This window comes from Manihot esculenta, chromosome 4, assembly GCF_001659605.2.
Source record: "Manihot esculenta cultivar AM560-2 chromosome 4, M.esculenta_v8, whole genome shotgun sequence".
Classification (NCBI taxonomy): domain Eukaryota; kingdom Viridiplantae; phylum Streptophyta; class Magnoliopsida; order Malpighiales; family Euphorbiaceae; genus Manihot; species Manihot esculenta.
The window spans coordinates 16,037,620-16,060,065 of NC_035164.2; the positions used below are offsets into that span (position 1 = coordinate 16,037,620).

The following is a 22,446-nucleotide window of genomic DNA, read 5'->3' on the forward strand; positions in this document are numbered from 1 at the left end:
CGATAATTTAATCAAAGTAATGATCTCGTATTTTATTATAAAAAAATAAAATGTATATTTTTTTAATTATTATTTTTTTTTAAATTTGATTTATGTTAGTTTAATCTAATTGAAATTCAATGGTGGTATTAAGATTCTATTTAAATGATTAGAGTATAATAAAAAATTATATTTATTATTATATTAATCTGATTAAATTTTGTGCGTTAAATTTTGCTAAATAAAAGTTAGTGTTATTACAAATTTTAGAATCTGGAATCAAAATTCTTTTAACTTGTTATTTTTTTCTTTAAATTGTTAAAATAATAATTAAAAAAAAATCGACAAGAACACTGTTGCGGACCACTCGCGGCGAGCATGAGTGCCTGTCGCTGGCGGACGCGCGATTGATCTGCCTGCAGCATGCTTGCCCGGCGATGCTTGCCTGACTGCAACGGCCGTGACATGGACATGGAGCACGTCGTTCCCCACGTCCGTGGAGGTCGAGATCGAGATGGTCTCGGTTTGGGCTTCCGTCGCGAGCTGTCATCAACAAGGTGAGGTCCGAGTTGGCTCAGCGCCGGCGGAGGCGCTATCGTTGCTCGATCCACCGGTTTACGGGCTATCAACCGACGTTGCACGGACAGCATACACAGCGATCGCAGGATGAACCCAGTAGCCTCGACGTTGCTGGGGAGGAAGTTGCTGTGTGAATCGGCGATTCGAGGAAGACCGAAGCAACCTCTCGTGAGCCATCAACGATGAATCTGGCCGGAGATGGTTCGTAGCGCCAGTGATAGTGCAATCGTTGCGCGAACTGCCGGAACTCGGGTCGGCAGCATCTGGCGATCATCGAGTGTGCGGCGTGAGAGGGGCGGCGGCTAGGGCATGTTCTCAAGGTAGAAGATGAAGTTGCTAGCAAACTTATGGTTTGAGTCCTGTACTTTTTGAAAAGTTTCAAAATAATCCTTTTGGGCAGAAAATAAATTTTAAAAATTATTTTCAGTCTATAAATTAAACAGCTATTTAATTCAAAATAATTTTTTATTAATTTGGGCCATTTAAATATTTTAACAGTAATTAAAAATTTTAATGTACTTTTTAATTTGATTAGAAACATGAACAAATTATTTTATTCATTAAATTAATTTTTAAAAATTAATAACATTAAATTTAATTTTATAATTTATTGTTAAAATTAATTTTTTAATATGATTAAAACTCTGAATAAAATTGTTTTATTCACAAATTATTTTTGGTTAACACTAACATTAAAATATTAAATTGATTAATTTTTAATTTTAACATATAAAATTAATAATAAATATAAAATAAATTAATAATTAATTTATATACATTTAATATGATTTATTTGCATGGTAGATGGGTATGAACAAGTTTTGAAAAGTTCAATATGTTTGAATGAATGAGTGATTTATTTTTAGTAATTTTTAAATAAAGTCTGTGTGTTTTATTTTTCTTTATTATTCTAGGTTTTGGATTGTAAAATTTTCTTCTCATCTATCTCCACTAGAATGTAATTTAATTTTTTCTTTTAATTATGTAATTGTTATATAATTAGAATATGTAATTATGTAATTGTTATATAATTAGGATATGTAGATAGAAATTTTTTATAAACCTACAAAGAAAAAAAGACGTTTAAAAATTACAAAGACCATTCAACGTGGTGCATTCAAGGAGCTCTTTTGACTTTTAAAAATTAAAGCAGTTATCACTTGTATTTTAAACCATCAAGTTCTCTTTATGGCTCAAAAGGAATTATTTTTTAAAACTTTTCATAATCATCCAATTAGAATTACATTATATATGTAATATATATGATATACAACAATAGTGACTATGCGTGAGACCTTAATAGAAATCTTAGAATTAAAATTTTAAGTACATATTAAGAACATGATGTCTTACCATCCATTGTTATAGTATAAAATTAGAGTTTGATATTTATTAATTTATTGGAAAAATTCAAAGTTAATATCACCCGAATATATTTAGTGTTATGAAATATTAGGTGTTTCTGAATATTTATTCTACTTAACTAAATTATTTGATTTGGATAGGCAAACTCATGATCATGTAAATTTAGGGTAAGAGTTAGACATAACATATAAAATATGATAAAGACAAAGAGTTGTCACCTAATTGATCTAGGAGTCACATAAAAATGTAATTGATAAATTATATTATCTACTTGATTTAATTTGTAATAATTTGTTACAAAAATATAAAATTATTTAAATTAAATGGAATCCTAGCCTATTAGGAGATCTATCGCTGGATTTTTGAAATTAATAGATAGGGCTATTAATTTGAATAAAATAATAAGAGACTAATTAAAAAATTAAAGACCTTATATTATAATTAGAAAAATATATGAGACTAATAATTATTATTTCTGCATTTGTAGATCAACTTTCATCATGAGTAATAATCTATTCTTGTGCAGCATACTTGATACTAACAAATTAATTGGACCGAACTTGGTACTAACAAATTAATTCCTTATTTTGTGTGTTTGGTTTGAATAAAATTTAAAATTCAATTATAAAAATTTACTTTCATTGAATTGGTTACAACTAAAATCAGTTCATATTAAATTTAATGGAATTTGAAATGAATTTCACAAAACTTGCACATCTTTTGGACTAAAATGCTCTTCTTAAATAATTTTCTCTCAATAATTTATCTCTTATACTTTATTGGTCATAAAAAATAAAACTATAAAGCTAGTTTTTTATTTATCTACTATTATTATATATAGACAATTATATAATATATTTTCTTTATTAGAACTATTATATATATAGATAATTATATAATATATATTTTTTTAATTTTATAATATCTAAATTTATTTTTTACTACTGTTAATTTTATTATATAAACCTCAAAATCTTGAAAATTTATTTTAAATTTATTAATATATTTTTAATGGTTGTTATAAATTTATTAAATATGAAAATTTTTTGATATAGTAGCTCTTCAATTAAATTATATATTTTAAATTTTCTATTTATAACGGGCTCACTTATTTTATTTTCCCAAGTGCTTTCATGCAGCATTAACAAATTCCCCGAGAATAGGCTAGTCAGCCTCATGAGGCCTTAAGACCTCTTGATTAACTTGCTAAGGCAGCAAGAAATTGACCAAGGACACCTAGGTTCAAAGGGTAGAGAGAAAAAGATAGCGATAGTTTGGTAAAGTAATTTTATTAGCTCTCAATTTACAAGAAGTATAGTATAGGTGGCTTTACAAATTTTTACAGCATGATTATCTCTGTTTATAGATGGTACAGCACATAGAATTTTCTATAAACTTATTGTCAGCCATATGTTTTAGGCAGCTTTCTCCACCACATGTTAAAGGGAATTGAATTGAATTTATGTGTAAGATATAATTGATTGAACCAAACATCATAGTTTGGAAGGAAAACGAAGAAGAGAGGGTGACAGGTGGACATCAATGGTCCTACTGAGGTAACCCGTCCACAGACGCATCAGATTTTCATCCGGCTTTGAGTGGTTTAGAATTTTTCAAGAAGAGGTGAGCATTACAAACGCAATGATGTATTTCTAATTTAAACAGTCTTTTGGTAAGATTGTGACTTCTCTTCATTGTCTGCTTATATACTTGTCAGGAACGGGATGAGCTCAGTGCAGGTTTTCGGTTTGACTGGATACTCCCGCATAAAGAAATGGAAGAGGACATTCAATTTGGTAAGAAGAGTTATCTGGTTTTTGCTGTTAATGGACAGAGGTTTGAGCTATCCACAGTGGACCCTACTATGACTTTGCTCGAGTTTCTTCGAACTCAGACTCCTTTCAAGAGTGTGAAGCTTGGTTGTGGTGAAGGTACTCTCTTTCTCATACTTTCTAATTTTAATTTGGGTTAATTTGATGGGTTTTTCTTATACTTTAGGAACTTTTCTTGTCCAATTGATTGGCACTATCACCATCCCCTAAATTTATAAACATTTCAAGATTTCAGGTAATTGGTATGCTATTTTTGGGCATATGGACTTGTAGATTTTTTAAATCAAATTTCCTTTTGATGTGTTAATAAGTTAGTTCTCGAGTTTCTTCCCTGAATTTGTTCTCGAGTTTCTTCCCTGAATTTTTATTGTGTTGTAAGAATTTAATCTATGACATGTGTTATTAGTGTTTGATGATTTGGTTCCCTTTCTTTTTGTTGGAAATTGGGTCCAAGTACGTTCAGAAGATTTTAGAATGGGTAGATTCAGTTTATACTGCTCACTGTAATGTAATTTGCTTGAATAACTTTCAGAATTTTCTTGCATAAAATAACTTTCAGAAATTAGATTCATACCAATTCTTACTTTGGTTAGCTGAAGTTGCTTCATTTCACTTCCTACTGCTATTCAAGTCCCTGTAGGAGAACTGGCAGTGACCAAAAATGTAGAGTTCAAGGTTGGGGTGTTAGGATTTGAATCAACAGTGTTTAGAATTTTTTTGTAATATTCAAGCTGGTAAGCTGAGGTATTATGGCTGCCACCAAATATAGCTCCTGTAATAAACTAAACCACCATCAACTTTATAAACTACAGCATCTTGTAATGATGTAAGCACATAAATTAGACAACTGCAACCCTTGCAATACGGCACCATAAAACTTACGAAATCTTTTGGGCCAGGCTTAACTCACCCAAAAAACTAGTTTAAGAGAAGAATTGCGTATGGCCATATAAGGGGCACATTACTCATTTTCCCAAACCGATGTGAGATTCAACATACTCCCTTCACGCCTACGACCACACTGGAGCGTGACATATTCATGGGAGGCCCAACATCGGTGGGAGGTTCTGCGACCAGGTTAAATCTGGGTCAGAGGTCTAACTCACCCAAGAGGTAGTTGGGTAGCTCAAAGAGAGTATAGTTTATGATCCATATATAAGTGATACATTACCCTTTTCCAAACCCAAATCGATGTGAGATTCAACATGCTCAGACTATCAAAAGTAGTATTTTGTATGCTAATTGTTAACAATTGTAACCTTGTTATAGCCAAGAGCCGAGGCCCACAAGTCCACAAGTCCACAAGTCCATGACCAACTGCAAGAGCCTTACAAAGTTACAATAGCCTAAGTCAACCTGACTGCAACCTTTGTTCTAGCCAAAACCAATTGGTCTAAATAGATGTAAAAGTTAAATTCTAAAGTAGTTAATCCAAGTAATTGGAGTAGCTGTATTTTGGGGTATTTTTGTTCTTTACTTCCCATCTTTTCACCAAAATGGGATTATAGGCTGGGGTACTACGATTAATGGGTCCTTTGTAGGGTACTCAAATTGTGGATTCAAATTCCAATTTTGAATTGGTCAAACAGGTTATCTGGTCAACCAGTTGACAGCTCAATCAATCTATTTTATTTTTTAATTTCGGTGAAATCAAGTTAATTCTTTCATTTGAACTAAGGTTATTTTATTAATTTAAATGTAATTCCAAAATATTGTCGGTTGAACCTTGAAAACGATGATGAAAAGAAAAAGAGATGAAAAGAAAAAGAGAGAAGCAAAAATTTTGAGAGAAAAATGCTTCATGATTTTTCTCAAGCCAATTGGCGTATATATACTACTTACAAGAATACATACTAGGTAAGAAAATAAATTGACTCTCTAATTATAGCCTAATTACATTTCAATTATATCACACAATCATATTCCTAATTATGTACATAATTACTACAAATCTAGGCTATTTACAGAAAGTATCTCAACACTCCCCTCAAGCTAGAGTGTACATATCATATGCTCCAAACTTGTTACAAATATACTCCATTCGTAAACCCCAAAGAGATTTTGTGAAAATATAAGCTAATTGATCATTTGAGTTGACAAAACTAGTAGAAATGCATCCCGACTCAACCTTTTGCCTAATAAAATGGCAATCCACCTCTATATGCTTCGTCCTCTCATGAAAAACTGGATTTGATGCAATTCAGAGGGCAGCTTGATCATCACATATCAGCTCCATTTGGCCACTATCGCTATATTTCAATTCTTGAAGGAGTTGTTTCAGCCAAATGAGTTCGCATGTTACTAAAGCCATAGCTCGACATTCTGCTTCTGCACTTGATCTTGCTACCACACCCTGTTTTTTACTTTTTCAGGATATAAGATTCCCTCCAATCATAATACAATATTCTGAAGTAGATCGTCTATCTGAAGGGGAACCTGCCCAATCTGCATCAGAATAGCCAACAATTTATGAGTGACCCTTGTTCTTGTAGAGTAGTCCCCGTCTTGGAACTCCTTTGATATATCTAAGAATGCGAATAATTGCATCCCAGTGACTATTGCATGGGGTTTGAAGAAACCGACTAACCACACTTACAACAAAGGAAATATCTGGTTGAGTGATAGTGAGATAATTGAGCTTGCCAACTAATCTTCTGTATCTAGCAGAATCTTTAAGTGACTACCCCCGTTCAGGAACCAGTTTAATATTTGGACCTATGGGAGTGTCCACATATCTACAGTCTAACATGTCTGTATCTTCCAATATGTCCAAAGCATATTTTCGTTGAGAAATCGTAATACCTGTTTTAGACTGTACCACTTCAATCCCCAATAAGTACTTCAATTTTTTCAAGTCTTTAGTTTGGAAATGACTGAATAAATGTTGCTTAAGCTGAGAGATTCCATCATGCTCATTTTCTGTAATGATAATATCATCAATATAGACCACTAAGTATATGCATCTATTGCCATTATGACGAAAAAATACGGAATGATCAGAATTATTTCGAGACATTCCAAACTGTTGAACTACAGTGCTGAATTGTTCAAAACATGCTTTTGGAGACTGTTTTAGACCATACAAGGAGCATTGAAGATGATATACTAAGTCTAACTCTCCCTGAGCAACAAACCCTGGAGGTTGCTCCATATAGACTTCTTTGGTGAGCTCACCATGAAGAAAGACATTTTTAATGTCCAGTTGATGAAGGGTCCAGTGATTAATTGCAGCCAGTGAGATAAGGAGGCGAACAAAAGCTATTTTGGCTACTGGAGAGAAAGTATCACTGTACTCAAGCCCAAAAATCTGTGTGTAACCTTTAGCTACAAAGCGAGCTTTAAGGCCATCAATTTTGCCATTAGGTCCCATCTTGACTGTGTAAACCCATCGACAACCAACAGTAGACTTGCCAGGCGGTAAAGAGACTAGTTTCCAAGTTCCATTATTATGAAGAGCAGTCATCACTTCAACCATTACATTACACCAACCAGGATAATCCAATGCTTCTCTAACTATCTTGGGTATTGAAATAGTAGACTTGGTGGAAATAAAAGTATAATACGAAGAAGACAAACGATGGGAACTCACAAAATTATAAATGGAATGAGGATTTTGAGAAGAGTGAATACCTTTTCGGAAAGCAAGAGGAGGAGTAGCTGTTGCTACTGAAGGCATGACCGAAGTAGGTGATGATGGAACTGAAGGTGAGTCATTAGAAGTACCTGCATCAGGGAGAGAAGTATCATTGTTAGTAGCAGATGTTTGAGGCCGACGTGTGTAGACCTGAAGAGGTGTTGTAGGAGTGGGAGATGGACTGACGTGAGGCTAAGGAGAGATAAGAGTTGCAGGTATAGGCAAAGCTCTAGGAACAAAAGTTTTGTGCATTGGACTAGAAGAAAAGTAAAAGGAGGTTTTAAAAAAGATGACAGAGATCTGTTAATAGTGGGATCATAGCATTTGTAATCTTTTTGAAGCCGAGAATAGCCGAGAAACATACATTTAACTGATTTAGGCTGGAGTTTGTCTTTACTAGGAGTATGATTATAAACAAAACATATACATCAAAAAACACATAGAGACAACTGGTTGGAGGTCTGGTTAGGAAAGAAAACCGAATGAGGACTCTAATGTTGCAAAACAGAAGAAGGCAATCGGTTGATCAAACAGCAGGCAGTAAGGACCGCCTCGCCCCAAAAACGTGGTGGAACATTATGATGTATGGGTAAGGTGCGGGCAGTTTCAATCAAATGCCACTTTTTTCACTCGGCAACACCATTTTATTGAGGAGTATGGGTACAAGAAGTCTGGTGAGTAATACCTTTAGTAGATAAGAAATGAGAAAAAGAGGACGAAAGATATTCTCGTGCATTATTACTATGCAAAACCTTAATGTGAACATCAAATTGATTATGTATCGTAGTACAAAATTTTTGGAAAATGGAGAATAACTCAGAGCGATTTTTCATTAAAAAAATCCAAGTGCAACGAGAATAATTATCAATAAAGTAACAAAATATTGAAATCCCAAAGTTGTACTGACACGATTTGGACCCCAAATGTCTGAATAAAAAATGTCAAATATCGAGGTGGCCCTGTTATTGACTCGCTTAGGAAATAAAGCCCAAGTTTATTTTTCAAGTTGACATGACTCACATGCTAAAGAAGACAAAGAAGAAAGACTAGAGACGATTTTCTGCAATTTGAGAAGACTAGGATATCCCAAATAGTTATGAATAAGCTCAGCGGAAGTGGTAGAAACAAAAGCAACTGGAGAGGTGGTACAATCCTTGTGACTCAGATCCTATTCTAATCATTCTCCCAATACTCCGATCCTGCCCCACAACAGAATCAGAAGTAAAGGTTACTGAACAATTAAGATTTTTGGTCAATTTGCTAATGGAGATTAAATTATATGGACATTCGGAGTGAACAAGACAGTAGTTAAGGAAATAGAAGGAAGAAGTTGTACTTTTCCTATTCTTTTAACTTGAGTTTGTAAACCATTAGCTAAGGTGACTTTAGATGGTGTAGAAGGTGAAACAAAAGTAGAGAAAAGATTGTGATTACCAGAGATGTGATTAGAAGTATCAGAGTCTAGGATCCATGGATCAACAGGTAAAGATTTAGTTAGACAAGCAAAGGAATTACCGGAGTGAGCAATGCTGGAAGATGGAGGATGTTGCTTAGTTGTTTGGAACTGCAGGTATTCTTTATTGTCTTCTCCAGTTAAAGTGATTGAATCTAGTTCTTGAGATTTATTGGTAGGTTGTGGAAGTAGGCCTTCTTCATTAGATTGGGCAAGATGAGCTGCTAACTTGCCAATATTATCGGGTTGATTGGGCCGTGGTGGCCGGCCATGCAATGCCCAACATGCATCCTGTGTGTGACCTTTCTTATCACAATAGGAGCACCCTTTACCTTTGCGATTTCCTCCTTGTCCTTGATTCCCTTGCTGCACAGCCAAAACTGAGGATTCCGTATCTGTAGCATCACTCTTACTAAGGGAAATACGTAAGAGTGTAGCTGACACATCTTCTAAAGTTGGAATAACTGAACCAGTCAAAATTTGATCTTTCACAGTACAAAGGTCAGATCGCAATCCAATTAATGCCAAAACCATAAAGAATTTATCAGGTTGTTCCTCTTGTGCATCAACATCATTAGTAAAATGCATAAGAGAATTAAATTCATCTTTTGAGTTTCTACTTGACCCAAGTAACTAGCCATATTCTGATGATTATGTTGTAAGTGAACCATATCTGATACAACCTTATAGATACATTGTATGTCATTAGTATATAATGTTTTGACCTTAGTCCAAACCTTACAACAAGTTTTGCAAGACTGAAATAAAGCAAACAATTTTGGATCTAACAAATACCACAGAAGACTATATAGTTGAGCATCAATCTTAACGCAGTTGGTTCTATCAGTGGCAGTGATATTAATGGCATTTTTTATTAAATGATCATCATACCCCTGTCCTAAAAACCATAATTTTATGGATGCAACCCAAGACACATAATTATTACTTCCTTATAACTTCACCGTAGCAATTGGAAAGAAAGGTTTAAGGGACTCAGAACCTCTATCGAGGGTGTGCTGCTTCTCAGATATGTCGAGAGAGATTCTTGAATAACAAGGGACTGAATAGGGACCTGAATCTGTGAAACAAGGAGAATTTGTGCAAGGGGCGTGTGAAGACAGGCTGGGCAGGTGACTGGACCTACTGGGCTAGAGTCGCCGGCGCCGGGCGATGTTGGAGGAAATGTCTCCGGCATGAAATGGTCGCCAGAGGACGGTTCACGCGCCGGTGCATGTACTGGAGACAGATTGCTTTGACCGGTGCATGGAGGCATGGTTCTGGCGGCGGTGCTTCACGGGGAAGCCTGCGAGGAGGATGGGCTAGGTAATGAGACCAACTGATTTTCAGAAAGTCTCCAAAGCAAGGTAGCAGATCTGCCACTCACATGTTGTAGAAAGGTAATCTCTTGTTATCTATTACAATAGAGATTACAACATATTTATATATGAGAGACCGTATCTAGAAAGGAAAGGAAATCAAGCCTATGATCATTGCAATTCCGAAGATTAAGCAACTAACATATCTATCAATATTTATTTCCTATATTAATATATTTACTTCCTATAACCTATAACACTCCCCCTCAAGTTGGAGCATAGATGTTAATCATGCCCAACTTGTTACATATATAATCAACTCGAGTCCCATTTAGAGCCTTAGTGAAGATATCTCCTAGTTGTTCTTCAGTTTGGATATGTCCTGTTGAGATTATCTTTTGTTGGACCTTCTCATGAACAAAGTGACAGTCAATCTTGATATGTTTAGTCCTCTCATGAGATAATGGATTGGAGGCAATGTGGATAGCTGTATGATTATCACACCACAACTTAGCAAACAACGAATTTGTGAATCCAACCTCTTCCAACAGTTGACGCACCCACCAGACTTCACATACGACTTATGCCATGGCTCGATATTCATATTCAGCACTAGAATGCAAGACCATATTTTGCTTCTTATTTTTTCATGAGACCAGGTTACCTCTCATAAAAACACAATATCCAGTAGTTAACCTCCTATTAACCTTCGTGCCTGCCCAATCAGCATCATAAAAGCATTCAATATTTGAGTGCCCATAGTCACCATAGAAGAGGCCTCGTCCTGGGGTCCCTTTCAAGTAGCAAAGTATATGTCCCAGAGCATCCCACTGAGCAACAATAGGAGAGAACATAAACTGACTTATCACACTCACTAAATATGCAATATCAGGACGAGTCACCGTCAAATAATCTAGCTTGCCAACTAATCTTTTATACATTTCAGAATCTGCAAATAACTCACTGTCTTCTTTGGTAAGTTGAAGGTTAGGGGCCATTGTAGCACTACAAGGTTTAGCACCCAATTTTCCCGTTTCTGCCAACAAATCAAGAACATATTTTCTTTGAGATAAGAAGATGCCTTTCTTACACCGTATAACTTCGATACCCAAAAAATATTTCAAGAAGCCCAAATCCTTTGTATGAAACTGTGTTTTAAGAAATTCTTTTAGGGATGTGATGCCAGCAACGTCACTTCTTGTGATAACGATATCATCCATATATACTATAAGCAGAATTACTCCACTATCAAAATTTCTATAAAACACTGAGTGATCACACTTACATATCTTTATTCCAAACTATTGGACCACCTCACTAAACCTACCAAATCATGTCTGAGGACTCTGTTTCAAGCCATAGAGGGATTTTCGAAGTCTACAAACCTTGCCTAACTCCTCTTGAGCAACAAAACCAAGTGGTTGCTCAATATAAACCTCCTCCTAAAGATCACCACAAAGAAAAGCATTTTTAATATCTAGTTGATGCAAAAGCCAATCATATGTAACTGTCAAGGAAATAAACAGTCGAACAGATGCGAGCTTGGCAACTAGAGAGAATATATCAGAATAGTCAACTCCATAAATTTGAGCATAACTTTTAGCCACTAAACGGGCCTTGAGGCGAGCAACAGATCCATCAGGGTTTACTTTCACTGCAAACACCCATTTACACCCAATAGCCTGCTTTCCTGGGGGCAAGGACATCAACTTCCAAGTACCATTAGCTTCTAGGGCCATCATTTCCTCTTCCATTGCAACACGCCAACCAGGATGGGATAAAACCTTGATAACAGTTTTGGAGACTTAAATAAAATCTAAAGCAGTGGCAAAATAACAAAAAGAAAAGGATAATTGACCATGAGAGACAAAAGACGAAATAGGATGAGTGCAAGTACAAACACCTTTGCGAATAGCAATGGGCAAATCCAAATCAGATGGTGAAGTGGGAGCAGGATCTGTCGATAAAGAAGCGGATAGTGGAGCGGAGTCAGAGTCCTCTAAGCGTCGAGAAGAAACATGAAAGATGGGAGGGCGATTTGGCACATGAGCGGAAGGTGCAGGAATAGTCTAAGGAGTTAGAGAGCGAACAGTGTATAACAAGAGGTCATTTTTCTCTCCCTGGGTGTCATAAACAGATGATGGCAGAAAAAACGGAGTGGACTCAAAAAATATTGTATCAGCAGACACAAGGTAGTGCGAGAGAAATTATCAACAAAAGTAACAAAGTGCTTAAAGTCAGACTTAGACACAATAGGACAAGGACCCCAAACATCGAAATGTACTAACTCAAAAGAGGACGAAGCCCACTTATTGACTCAAGACACTGTAAGTAAACGGTGATATTTGGAAAATTGGCAAGACTCACAATCTAAAACAGACAAAGAGTGAAACTATGGATACAACTTCTTCAAAGCTGAGAGAGAAGGATGCCCCAAACGACAATGAACATTAAAAGGTGTTAAACGCGTGAAACATACAAGAGATCTAGGTAGTTATTGATCCAAGATGTAAAGACCCTCTGACTCACGCCCTGTACCAATAATCTGCTTCATCGAAAGATCATGAAAAATATAATGATCAGGAAAGAATGAGACACAACAATTCAATGCACAAGTGAGTTTACTAACGGAAAGCAAATTAAAGGCGAACTTAGAAAGACATAGCACAAAGGATACAGAAAGGAAAAGGGTTAAGTTGGCATGTCCAGAACCCATAACAGAAGATTTAGTGCCATCAGTAAGAGTAACATAAGAAGACGATGCATGAGACTTAAGATTGGATAAAAGGGTAGAATTACCTGACATATGATTGGTAGTACTAGAATCAATAACCCATTTGGAGGATGAAGACGCAAGACATGCAGTAGAGTTATCTGACTCGGCAATTGCAGTGATAGGGAGTTAGAGGATTTCAAAGATGCTTAGTATTGGATGAACTGTGTATACTCATCTGCAGATATTAAAATTTCCTAATCAAAAGAGGCCTCAATTGCCATATGCGCCATTTTTGACCGCTAATTCTTATTCTGAAGTTTCTGGCATGTCTTCTTTGTATGTCCAGGTTCACGACAGTTATAACAAATGATTCCACTGGAGTCAAAAATAGGAACTGCTTCCCAGGATGCTGAAATCCTCTACTACCATTAAAATCTCCCCTGTGCCCATCTCTGTTATGCTGTCTGCCACTATCATTACGACTAACAAGAGCACTAGGGGTGTGTAAAGGACTTGGAACTCCGTACGCAACACCCTAGTGAACACATCATGTAACAATGATATTTCAGAATTAGAAAGGATCTGAGATTTATCTGTCTCAAACCCTGGAGGGAGACTTGCAAGAAAGCTCATAACAACCATTTGCTCTCATTGAACTTGTTGAGTTTTCACATCTGTACTAAAAGGCATCAAGACATTAAGTTTCTCGTACACTCTTTTAAAATCCATAAAATAGTAGATCAGAATTCTATCATTTTTCTCAGCTCGATAAAACGCCTTACACACATCATAAATACGAGAAATATTCCCTTTGCCAAAATATAAAAAATTCAAATATTCCATTAATTCTTTAATAAATTCACTGTGATTAATAAGACTGATTACCTCACTGTGAATAGGATTTCGGATCTGCAAAAATAATCGAGTATCATCCCTCATCCAATCTCTCCTAGTTTCATCAATTGGAGGATCCTTGATAAGATGATCATCCATTCCGATACTTCGTAAATAAATATGGATAGTCTTACTCCAATCCAAAAAATTAGATTCATTTAATTTGTGCTCCGTGATTTTAGTCATCACAGAAAATCACATCAGTAACGGTGATTTTAACTTTAGCTATGAGAACAACTAATCCAAAACGATAGCAACAAAAGAAACACAGAATCAAAAAACAGTACCCGGCATGAACAGTACAAAAAATACCTCCACCCAACACCCAAACCGTAAACGAACCACAGATCTGACAAGGGGGTTGTAAGGCGACTCCGGCGTCCTCCCTAGGTGAGCGGTGAGAGACAGATATTACCCTAGATGGGTAACCCAAAAGAACAGGAGTCTTAAGTCTCTAAAAAAAATTTTAAAACTCAACGGGGGAGAAAAAAATATCTACATGAATGGCTCTGATAGATAATATTTTGTTATCTATTATAATAGAGGTTACAATATATTTATATATGAGAGACAGTATCTAGAAAGGACAGGAAATCAAGCCTATGATCATGCAGTCCCTAAGATTAAGCAACTAACACAACTATCGATATTTACTTCCTATATTAACATATTTACTTCCTATAACCTATAACACAGATGAACTAAGTTTTTTGGCTCTGATACCATGAAACCAATGATGAAAAGAAGAAGAAGAAAGCAGAAGTTTTGAAAGAAAATACTTGATTATTCCCCTCAAACTAATTGGGGTATATATACTACTTACAAGAGTACATACTAGGTAAGAAAATAAATTAATTCCCTAATTATAACCTAATCATATCCCAATCATATCACATAATCATATCTCTAATTATCACTACAGATTTAGTCTATTTACATAAAGAATCTCAACACCATGTAACAAACTAGATTCGTAGAAAATAGTTGATGTGTTTATTCTATTCTGAATGGTGTTATTTATACACATATAGAAAAGACCTTAAAAAGCTAGAGATCTTACATTTAATCCTATAATTGATCCTATGAATCTTCCTATGGTTATGGACTCGATACAAGGTAAGGTAATTATCTTGATTATCTTTATCTTACAACTGTATAGCACAACATAAATAAACAAGGCTATTCGCGCATCTTAGCTTGTAGTCTGTTCATCACTAACCTTAGAGATTGAGTCGATCTTGATTGTGTTGACTTATTTAACTAATCCTAGCTGATTCTAGAGATTTGATTTGATCTGATTAGGATCCTTAATTATCTCTATAATTATTATTTGATTATTTGCTTCCTGTTTAGATATGATTCTCTGTGTATAAATAGTCATGTAGACCAATTGTAAAGATTAAGAGTGAAATACAAAAATACTCAAAATTTTCCCAAAATTCTTCATGGTATCAGAGCCTTTTCCTGATTTTTTGGGTTCAAATTCAATTTTTCATTTTTAGGGTTTCAAAACCCTAGATCTACCATTTTTGGTACTAACCCATCTAGGAGCCTCTTATTCTCTCACCGCCGGCACCAGGAGAACTGCCGGACTGCCGCCGGCCGATCGACCAGCTCCGACGTCGGAAAAGCCTGCGCGTGAGGCTCACGCGCCACTCCTTCCCGGCGCGTGATCCATCGTCTGTCACTGTTTCGCCGCTCCGATCACTCCGGCGATGATTCCGACCATCTTTCCGGCCCTCCCGTGCTGTTACCCGGTCTTTTGGTGAATCAATTGGGCTTTCTTGTGTGTACAACCTTGGATACCTCCTATTCTTTCACTGTTCATAAATCTTTACTATGGCAGAAGGTAAAAGGGTCTCGATTCCTAACTCTGATAATCCTTCCTTGCAAATTAGTCCTATAAAACTTGATGGAACCAATTATCTTGCTTGGTCAAGGTCTTGTTTGTTGTTTATCAAGGCTAGAGGACTGCAGGGTTATGTCACTGGTAATAAAAAGCAACCTGATGAGAGTGATCCAGATTTTCCTCAATGGGACTCGGATAATTGTCTTGTTATGACATGGTTACTGAACTCTATGCAACCTCATATCTCTAAGTCCTATCTGTTAATTGATACTGCTGCAAAAATATGGAAAGCTTTATCCTTAACTTATTCGAAGATTGGGAATGATGCCCAAATTTATGATATTCGGAATAAGATTCATAGTACTAAGCAAGGAGAAATGACTATCTCTCAATTTTATTCTGAGTTATGTGGCTTATGGCAGGAGCTTGATTACTATCAAGACTTCCAGGCAGACTGCACTGGAGATGCAGTCAAATTTCGAAAAATGATTGAAAAGGAGCGGGTCTATGATTTTCTTGCAGGGTTGAATAACGAATATGATCCAATTCGGGTCCAAGTGTTGGGAAGAAATCCTTTTCCTTCCCTAGAAGAGGCCCATGCCCATGTTCAACAAGAGGAAAGTCGTCGACATGCTATGCTCCATACTGCACCAGTTGAAAAGGCTGGGTTGACTACCAGTTTGAGCACACCACAGCCTCCTACTTCTGAGAAAGATCACTTACACTGTGACTATTGTGGGAAACCGAGGCATACCAAAGAGACTTGTTGGAAGTTACATGGTCGTCCCTACCTCTAGAAATCAAGCTAAGTTAGCAGAAACTGTGGAGGAGCCCTTTAAGGAGACAACAACGACTGAGTTCCTTTCCCCTAATGAACTTCAGAGTCTCAAGCGCCTCTTGTCTCATATTGACACCTCTTCATCCTCTGGTGCCACATCTAACTTTGTAAAATCAGGTAATGCTTTCTCTTTTAATAATGTTCCATGGATTATCGATTCTGGTGCGAATAGACATATGACAGGCTCTTATAAAGGCTTTCTCAATTATTCTCCTTCTCTAACCAAAGATAGTGTCAGAATTGCTGATGGCTTTTTTACTCCCATATCCGGAACAGGTTCTGTTATTTGCACATCCAACATTAAATTATCATCTGTCCTTCATGTTCCCCACTTTCTTGTCAACCTTTTATCTGTCAGTGCTATCACCAATGCTCTTAACTGTAAAATTGAATTTTTTCCTAATCATTGTGTTATTCAGGATCTTCGCACAGGGAAGATGATTGGCAATGGTAGGCTGCATGATGGCTTATACATGTTGGAGGGTAATCCGGCTTCTTCGATATCTCAAGCTTGTTTTGGAGAAAATAAGGATGTCAATCGGGAAATAATACAGTAGCACCGGCGGTTAGGGCATCCATCATTTTTTGTCTTAGAAAAACTTTATCCTGATTTGTTTGCTAAAACCCAGTTTGGCTCTTTATTTTGTGATGCTTGTGAGTATGCTAAACACACTAGAACATCCTATCCTTTGAGTCATAATAAAAGTCAAATTCCTTTTGCAACTATTCATTCTGATGTTTGGGGGCCTACTCAAACAGTCTCCTTATATGGTAATCGATGGTTTGTCACCTTTATTGATTGTTGCACTCGAATGACTTGGGTCTATTTGATTAAAGCTAAAAGTGATGTCTTTTCTTGTTTTCAATCCTTTCATAAGATGGTTTGTACTCAATTTGATACTAAGGTGAAAATTTTGAAAACTGACAATGGAAGAGAATACATGGATAGTAGCTTTTTTGCTTATTTGGAGAGTAATGGGATAATACACCAGACTAGTTGTCCTTATACTAGTGCTCAAAATGGCGTTGCTGAGAGGAAAAATAGACATCTATTGGAGGTAGCTCGATCTCTTATGTTCACCATGAATCTACCCAAAACATATTGGGGAGATGCAATTCTTGCATCTACTTATCTTATCAATAGAATGCCTTTCAAGACCCTTGACTTTATGAGTCCTTTGACGGTTCTACAAGGGAAGAATTCATATGTTGTTCCACCAAAAGTATTTGGGTGTGTTTGCTTTGTCCATACTAGAACGGCAGGAAAACTGGATCCCAAGGCCCTTAAATGTGTGTTTGTTGGGTATTCTCCAACACAGAAGGGATACAGGTGTTATCATCCTCCCTCTAGGAAATACTTCGTTAGTATGGATGTTACCTTCCGAGAAATTGAACCCTACTTCAGTACCACCCACTCACCTCTTCAGGGGGAGAATAATGAGCAAGAAGAGGTGATCCCGAATTCTGTGATTCTGAATGATATGGTTCAACTAGAAAGTTTGAGTTCTAGTAGACAGGGGGAGATGTCCAATCAGGGAGAGAGAACTGGTCGTTTGGACAAGCCAGATTTGAGAAGGTATTTAAGGAGAGATAAGGCAGAAGAAGCCATTATGCAGTCTACTCAGAGTCAAGAATCTTCTCCTGGTGAGTTACCCACAACTCTTTCTCCTGGTGAGTTACCCACAACTCTTTCTTCTGGTGAGTTACCCACAACTCTTGAATGTTTCAATGACTTAGATAAACCTATTGCACAAAAAAAGGGGTCAGATCTTGCACTAAACACCCTATTTCTAACTTTGTTTCTTATGAATTTTTATCTCCTTCCTATAGAGCCTTTGCCTTGTCTATTTCCTCTGTGTCTATTCCACAGGATTGGAAGAAAGCTCTTGCAGATCCTAAATGGAAGAAAGCAATGATTGAAGAGATGAAAGCATTGGCTAAAAATGAGACTTGGGAGCTTATCACTCTCCCACCTGAGAAGAAACTCGTTGGCTGTAAATGGGTGTTCACAGTGAAACACAAAGCTGATGGCACAATTGAACTGTTTAAGGGCAGATTGGTTGCTAAAGGATTCACCCAAACCTATGGAGTGGATTACCAAGAGACATTTGCCCCAGTTGCAAAAATGAACTCAATCAGAGTTTTGTTATCTTACGCAGCCAACTTGGACTGGGACTTGCAACAGTTTGATGTGAAGAATGCTTTCCTCCATGGAGATTTAGAGGAAGAAGTGTTCATGGAAATTCCTCCTGGGTTCGCTGATGAGAAGACACAAGGAAAGGTGTGCAGGTTAAAAAAGGCTTTGTATGGGCTAAAACAATCTCCCAGAGCTTGGTTTGACAGGTTTAGTAGAGCCATGATGTCCTTTGGTTACCAACAAAGCAATGCTGATCACACTGTTTATCAAACATCATAAGGGTAAGATCACCCTTCTTATTGTGTATGTTGATGATATAGTGGTGACAGGTGATGACAAAAAGGAAATGGCTCAACTAAAGAGGTTGTTGGCCCAGGAATTTGAAATCAAAGATCTGGAAAAACTGCAATATTTTCTAGGTATCGAGGTGGCTAGATCAGAAAAAGGAATTTTCATCTCCCAAAGAAAGTACATTTTGGATCTTTTGGAAGAAACTGGTATGATGGGGTGTAAACCAGCAGAATCTCCCATTGAAAGTAATCACAAGCTGAAAGCAGGAACTGGTGAGTCCGTAGATATTGGAAGATATCAGAGATTGGTAGGAAGGTTGATTTATCTCTCACACACTCGACCGGATATAGCCTATGCTGTTAGCTTAGTCAGCCAATTCATGCATGACCCTCGCGAGACTCATATGCAAGCTGTACTTTGCATCTTGAGATACCTAAAGTCTGCGCCAGGGAAATGGCTTCTTTACTCCAAACATGGTCACCTCCTAATTGAAACTTTTACAGATGCAGATTGGGCAGGATCTCTCGATGACAGGAGATCCACCTCTGGCTACTGCACAGTTGTGGGGGGGAACCTTGTCACCTGGAGGAGCAAAAAACAAAGTGTTGTTGCTCGGTCAAGTGCGGAAGCAGAATACAGAGCAATGGCCCAAGGAGTATGTGAACTCTTATGGTTGCAGAAGTTATTGGAAGAGTTGAGATTGTCCGAGAGAGACAAGATAACTTTGTATTGTGATAATAAAGTTGCTATAAGTATAGCACAAAATCCAGTCCAACATGACCGAACCAAGCACATTGAAATTGATCGGCACTTCATTAAAGAAAAATTAACAGACGGTGTCTTGAGCTTAGTTCATGTGACTTCTACGGGGCAACTTGCGGATGTGTTTACTAAAGGGCTTAACAACAAGATCTACCATAATCTGATTTGCAAGTTGGGCATGTGTGACATCTTTGCACCAACTTGAGGGGGAGTGTTGACTTATTTAACTAATCCTAGCTGATTCTAGAGATTTGATTTGATCTGATTAGGATCCTTAATTATCTCTGTAATTATTATTTGATTATTTGCTTCCTGTTTAGATATGATTCTCTGTGTATAAATAGTCATGTAGACCAATTGTAAAGATTAAGAGTGAAATACAAAAATACTCAAAATTTTCCCAAAATTCTTCAGATTGTTATTGGCGTATGCTCATATTTTTGTTGCAAGCTAAGGCTGTCTAATGTCATATTCTTTTACAATAGCTATCCATGTGTTCATTTCTTAGAAAGATGGAACAATGTTAGAAAAACAAAGAAAGAAAAGAACTAGTAATGTTTGGGTTGAAATCTTCATATTCGGTAGTCTATATATTTTAGATGCATCATTTCTTTTCTTTTGGTTTGTTTTTCTTCAGTTTCTTTGTGGCCAAGTATGACATAATGATGCCTTCCTTGATTTTATGTTAGGTTGTTGAAACTGTTGAAAATTAGGTTATTTCTTTTAATATATATTTTAAATTCTAATTTATGATTTTAGGCGGTTGTGGCGCTTGTACTGTTCTGCTCTCCAAGTATGATCCATTACTTGACCAAGTTGAGGATTTTACAGCAAGTTCATGTCTCACACTACTTTGCAGTATAAATGGATGTTCAATTACCACAACTGAGGGCCTGGGAAATAGCAAAGTTGGCTTCCATTCAATTCACAAAAGGTTTTCTGGATTTCATGCTTCTCAATGTGGCTTTTGCACTCCTGGAATGTGCATGTCCCTCTTCGGGGCCCTTGTTAATGCTGAAAAGACTGATCGACCTGAACCCTCTCCCAGATTTTCCAAGATGACAGTTGTTGAAGCTGAAAAAGCTATTGCAGGAAATCTTTGTCGGTGTACTGGATATCGACCCATTGCTGATGCATGCAAAAGTTTTGCATTTAATGTTGATATAGAGGATTTGGGATTTAATTCCTTTTGGAAAAAGGGAGAGAGGCAGGAAGTAAATATAAGTGGGATACCTTTGTACAATCATGAGATTTGCACTTTCCCTGCTTTTTTGAAAAGGGAAATCACACCACCTTTCATGCTTATAAATTCTAAAAGATGTTCTTGGCACCAACCTTCCAGCTTCGAGGAGCTTCAGAGTTTATTGAAATGTTGTGATGCCGATAATTTAGTTCGGATGAAGTTGGTGGTTGGTAACACAAGCATGGGTTATCATAGGGAACTAGAACACTATGACCGATACATTGATCTTAGGTATATTCCTGAACTCTCAATGATTAGGAGGGATCACACTGGGATTGAAATTGGGGCTGCTGTTACTATTTCTAAGGCTATTGAAGCTTTGAGGGAAGAAAATAAAGCTGAATTTATCTCTGCAGCTGCAAGTAAGCTGGCATTTGAAAAAATTGCAGACCATATGGAAAAAATTGCTGCCAAATTTATTAGAAATATAGGCAGTATTGGAGGAAATTTGGTAATGGCACAAGGAAAACATTTTCCTTCGGATATTGCCACAGTACTTCTTGCAGCCAGTTCATTTGTTCATATAATAACTGGTTCTTTACATGAAAAGCTTTCCTTAGAGGAGTTTCTGGAAAGGCCTCCCTTGGATTCCAAAAGTGTACTCGTAAGTGTTAGAATCCCTAATTGTAGATCCATTGAGGATGTATATCCTGAAAGAGATAGTAAGCTGTTATTTGAAACCTACCGAGCTGCACCACGGCCCCTTGGAAATGCTTTGCCTTTTATGAATGCTGCTTTCTTGGCAGAAGTTTCCTACTCAAAATCATCTAGTGGAAGTATGTTGAATAGCTGTAAGTTGGCTTTTGGTGCTTTTGGAACCAAACATGCAATTAGAGCTAGGGAAGTTGAGGAGTTTTTAACAGGAAAATTGTTAACTACTGTTGTGCTGTATGAAGCTATTAAATTAGTTAAAGCTATTGTGGTACCTGCGGATGGGACTTTGCATCCTGCATATAGATCAAGTTTGGCTGTTGGTTTTCTTTTTGATTTTCTTGGCCAATTAGTGGAGAGCAATTCTAATGGTCGATTGAATGGGTACAGCAGTAATTCAATATTTGAGGATGTCAAATTAAAGGAGAAATCTGACAATCTGGATCATGTTAAATACCCTGCTTTGCTGTCATCATCCAAACAGGTGATCCCATTGAACCAAGAGTATCATCCTATTGGAAGGCCAATTACCAAATCTGGATCAGCCCTTCAAGCTTCTGGTCAGTTGTAAAGTTATTGGTTTTCAGCACATCAAATCATCATTATGAGTTGCACTTGCTTCCTGTATGAAATTTAGTAATTTATAATTGTTTTACTTGCATGTGCTATTTTCTAGTGTTATAGATGTGATAGAAATTTTATTTTTATTATAAATATTCCTAATTTAGATTGATTCTTTGTGTATAAATACTCAAATCTTATAAAGATCAATTCAATTGGAATAAAATAAAAAATTTCTCTCAAAATTTTTTATGGTATCAGAACTTTTTTCCGATTTTAGGATTTAATTTAAATTTTCCTCTTTAGGATTTCTAAAACCTTTAGATCTACCTTTTTGGTACTATCC

General features: G+C 36.6%; 1 protein-coding gene across 4 annotated transcripts in view; it reads left to right on the forward strand.

The window, feature by feature from the left end:
- The first annotated feature begins 293 nt into the window (after positions 1–293).
- LOC110612851 (indole-3-acetaldehyde oxidase) overlaps positions 294–22,446 on the forward strand; it is a 62,113-nt gene continuing 39,960 nt past the window's right edge. The window contains exons 1-4 of one of the 4 annotated variants that reach the window (XM_021753675.2): positions 294–878; positions 3,343–3,546; positions 3,641–3,854; positions 20,405–22,099. In XM_021753675.2, the coding sequence (XP_021609367.1) occupies positions 3,698–3,854; positions 20,405–22,099 (1,852 nt within the window). In that variant the 5' untranslated portion in view covers positions 294–878; positions 3,343–3,546; positions 3,641–3,697. Of the gene's footprint in view, positions 879–3,022; positions 3,547–3,640; positions 3,855–3,921; positions 3,991–20,404; positions 22,100–22,446 lie in introns of those variants that run through there. The other 3 variants (XM_021753676.2, XM_043955906.1, XM_043955907.1) reach the window with 3 other exon arrangements.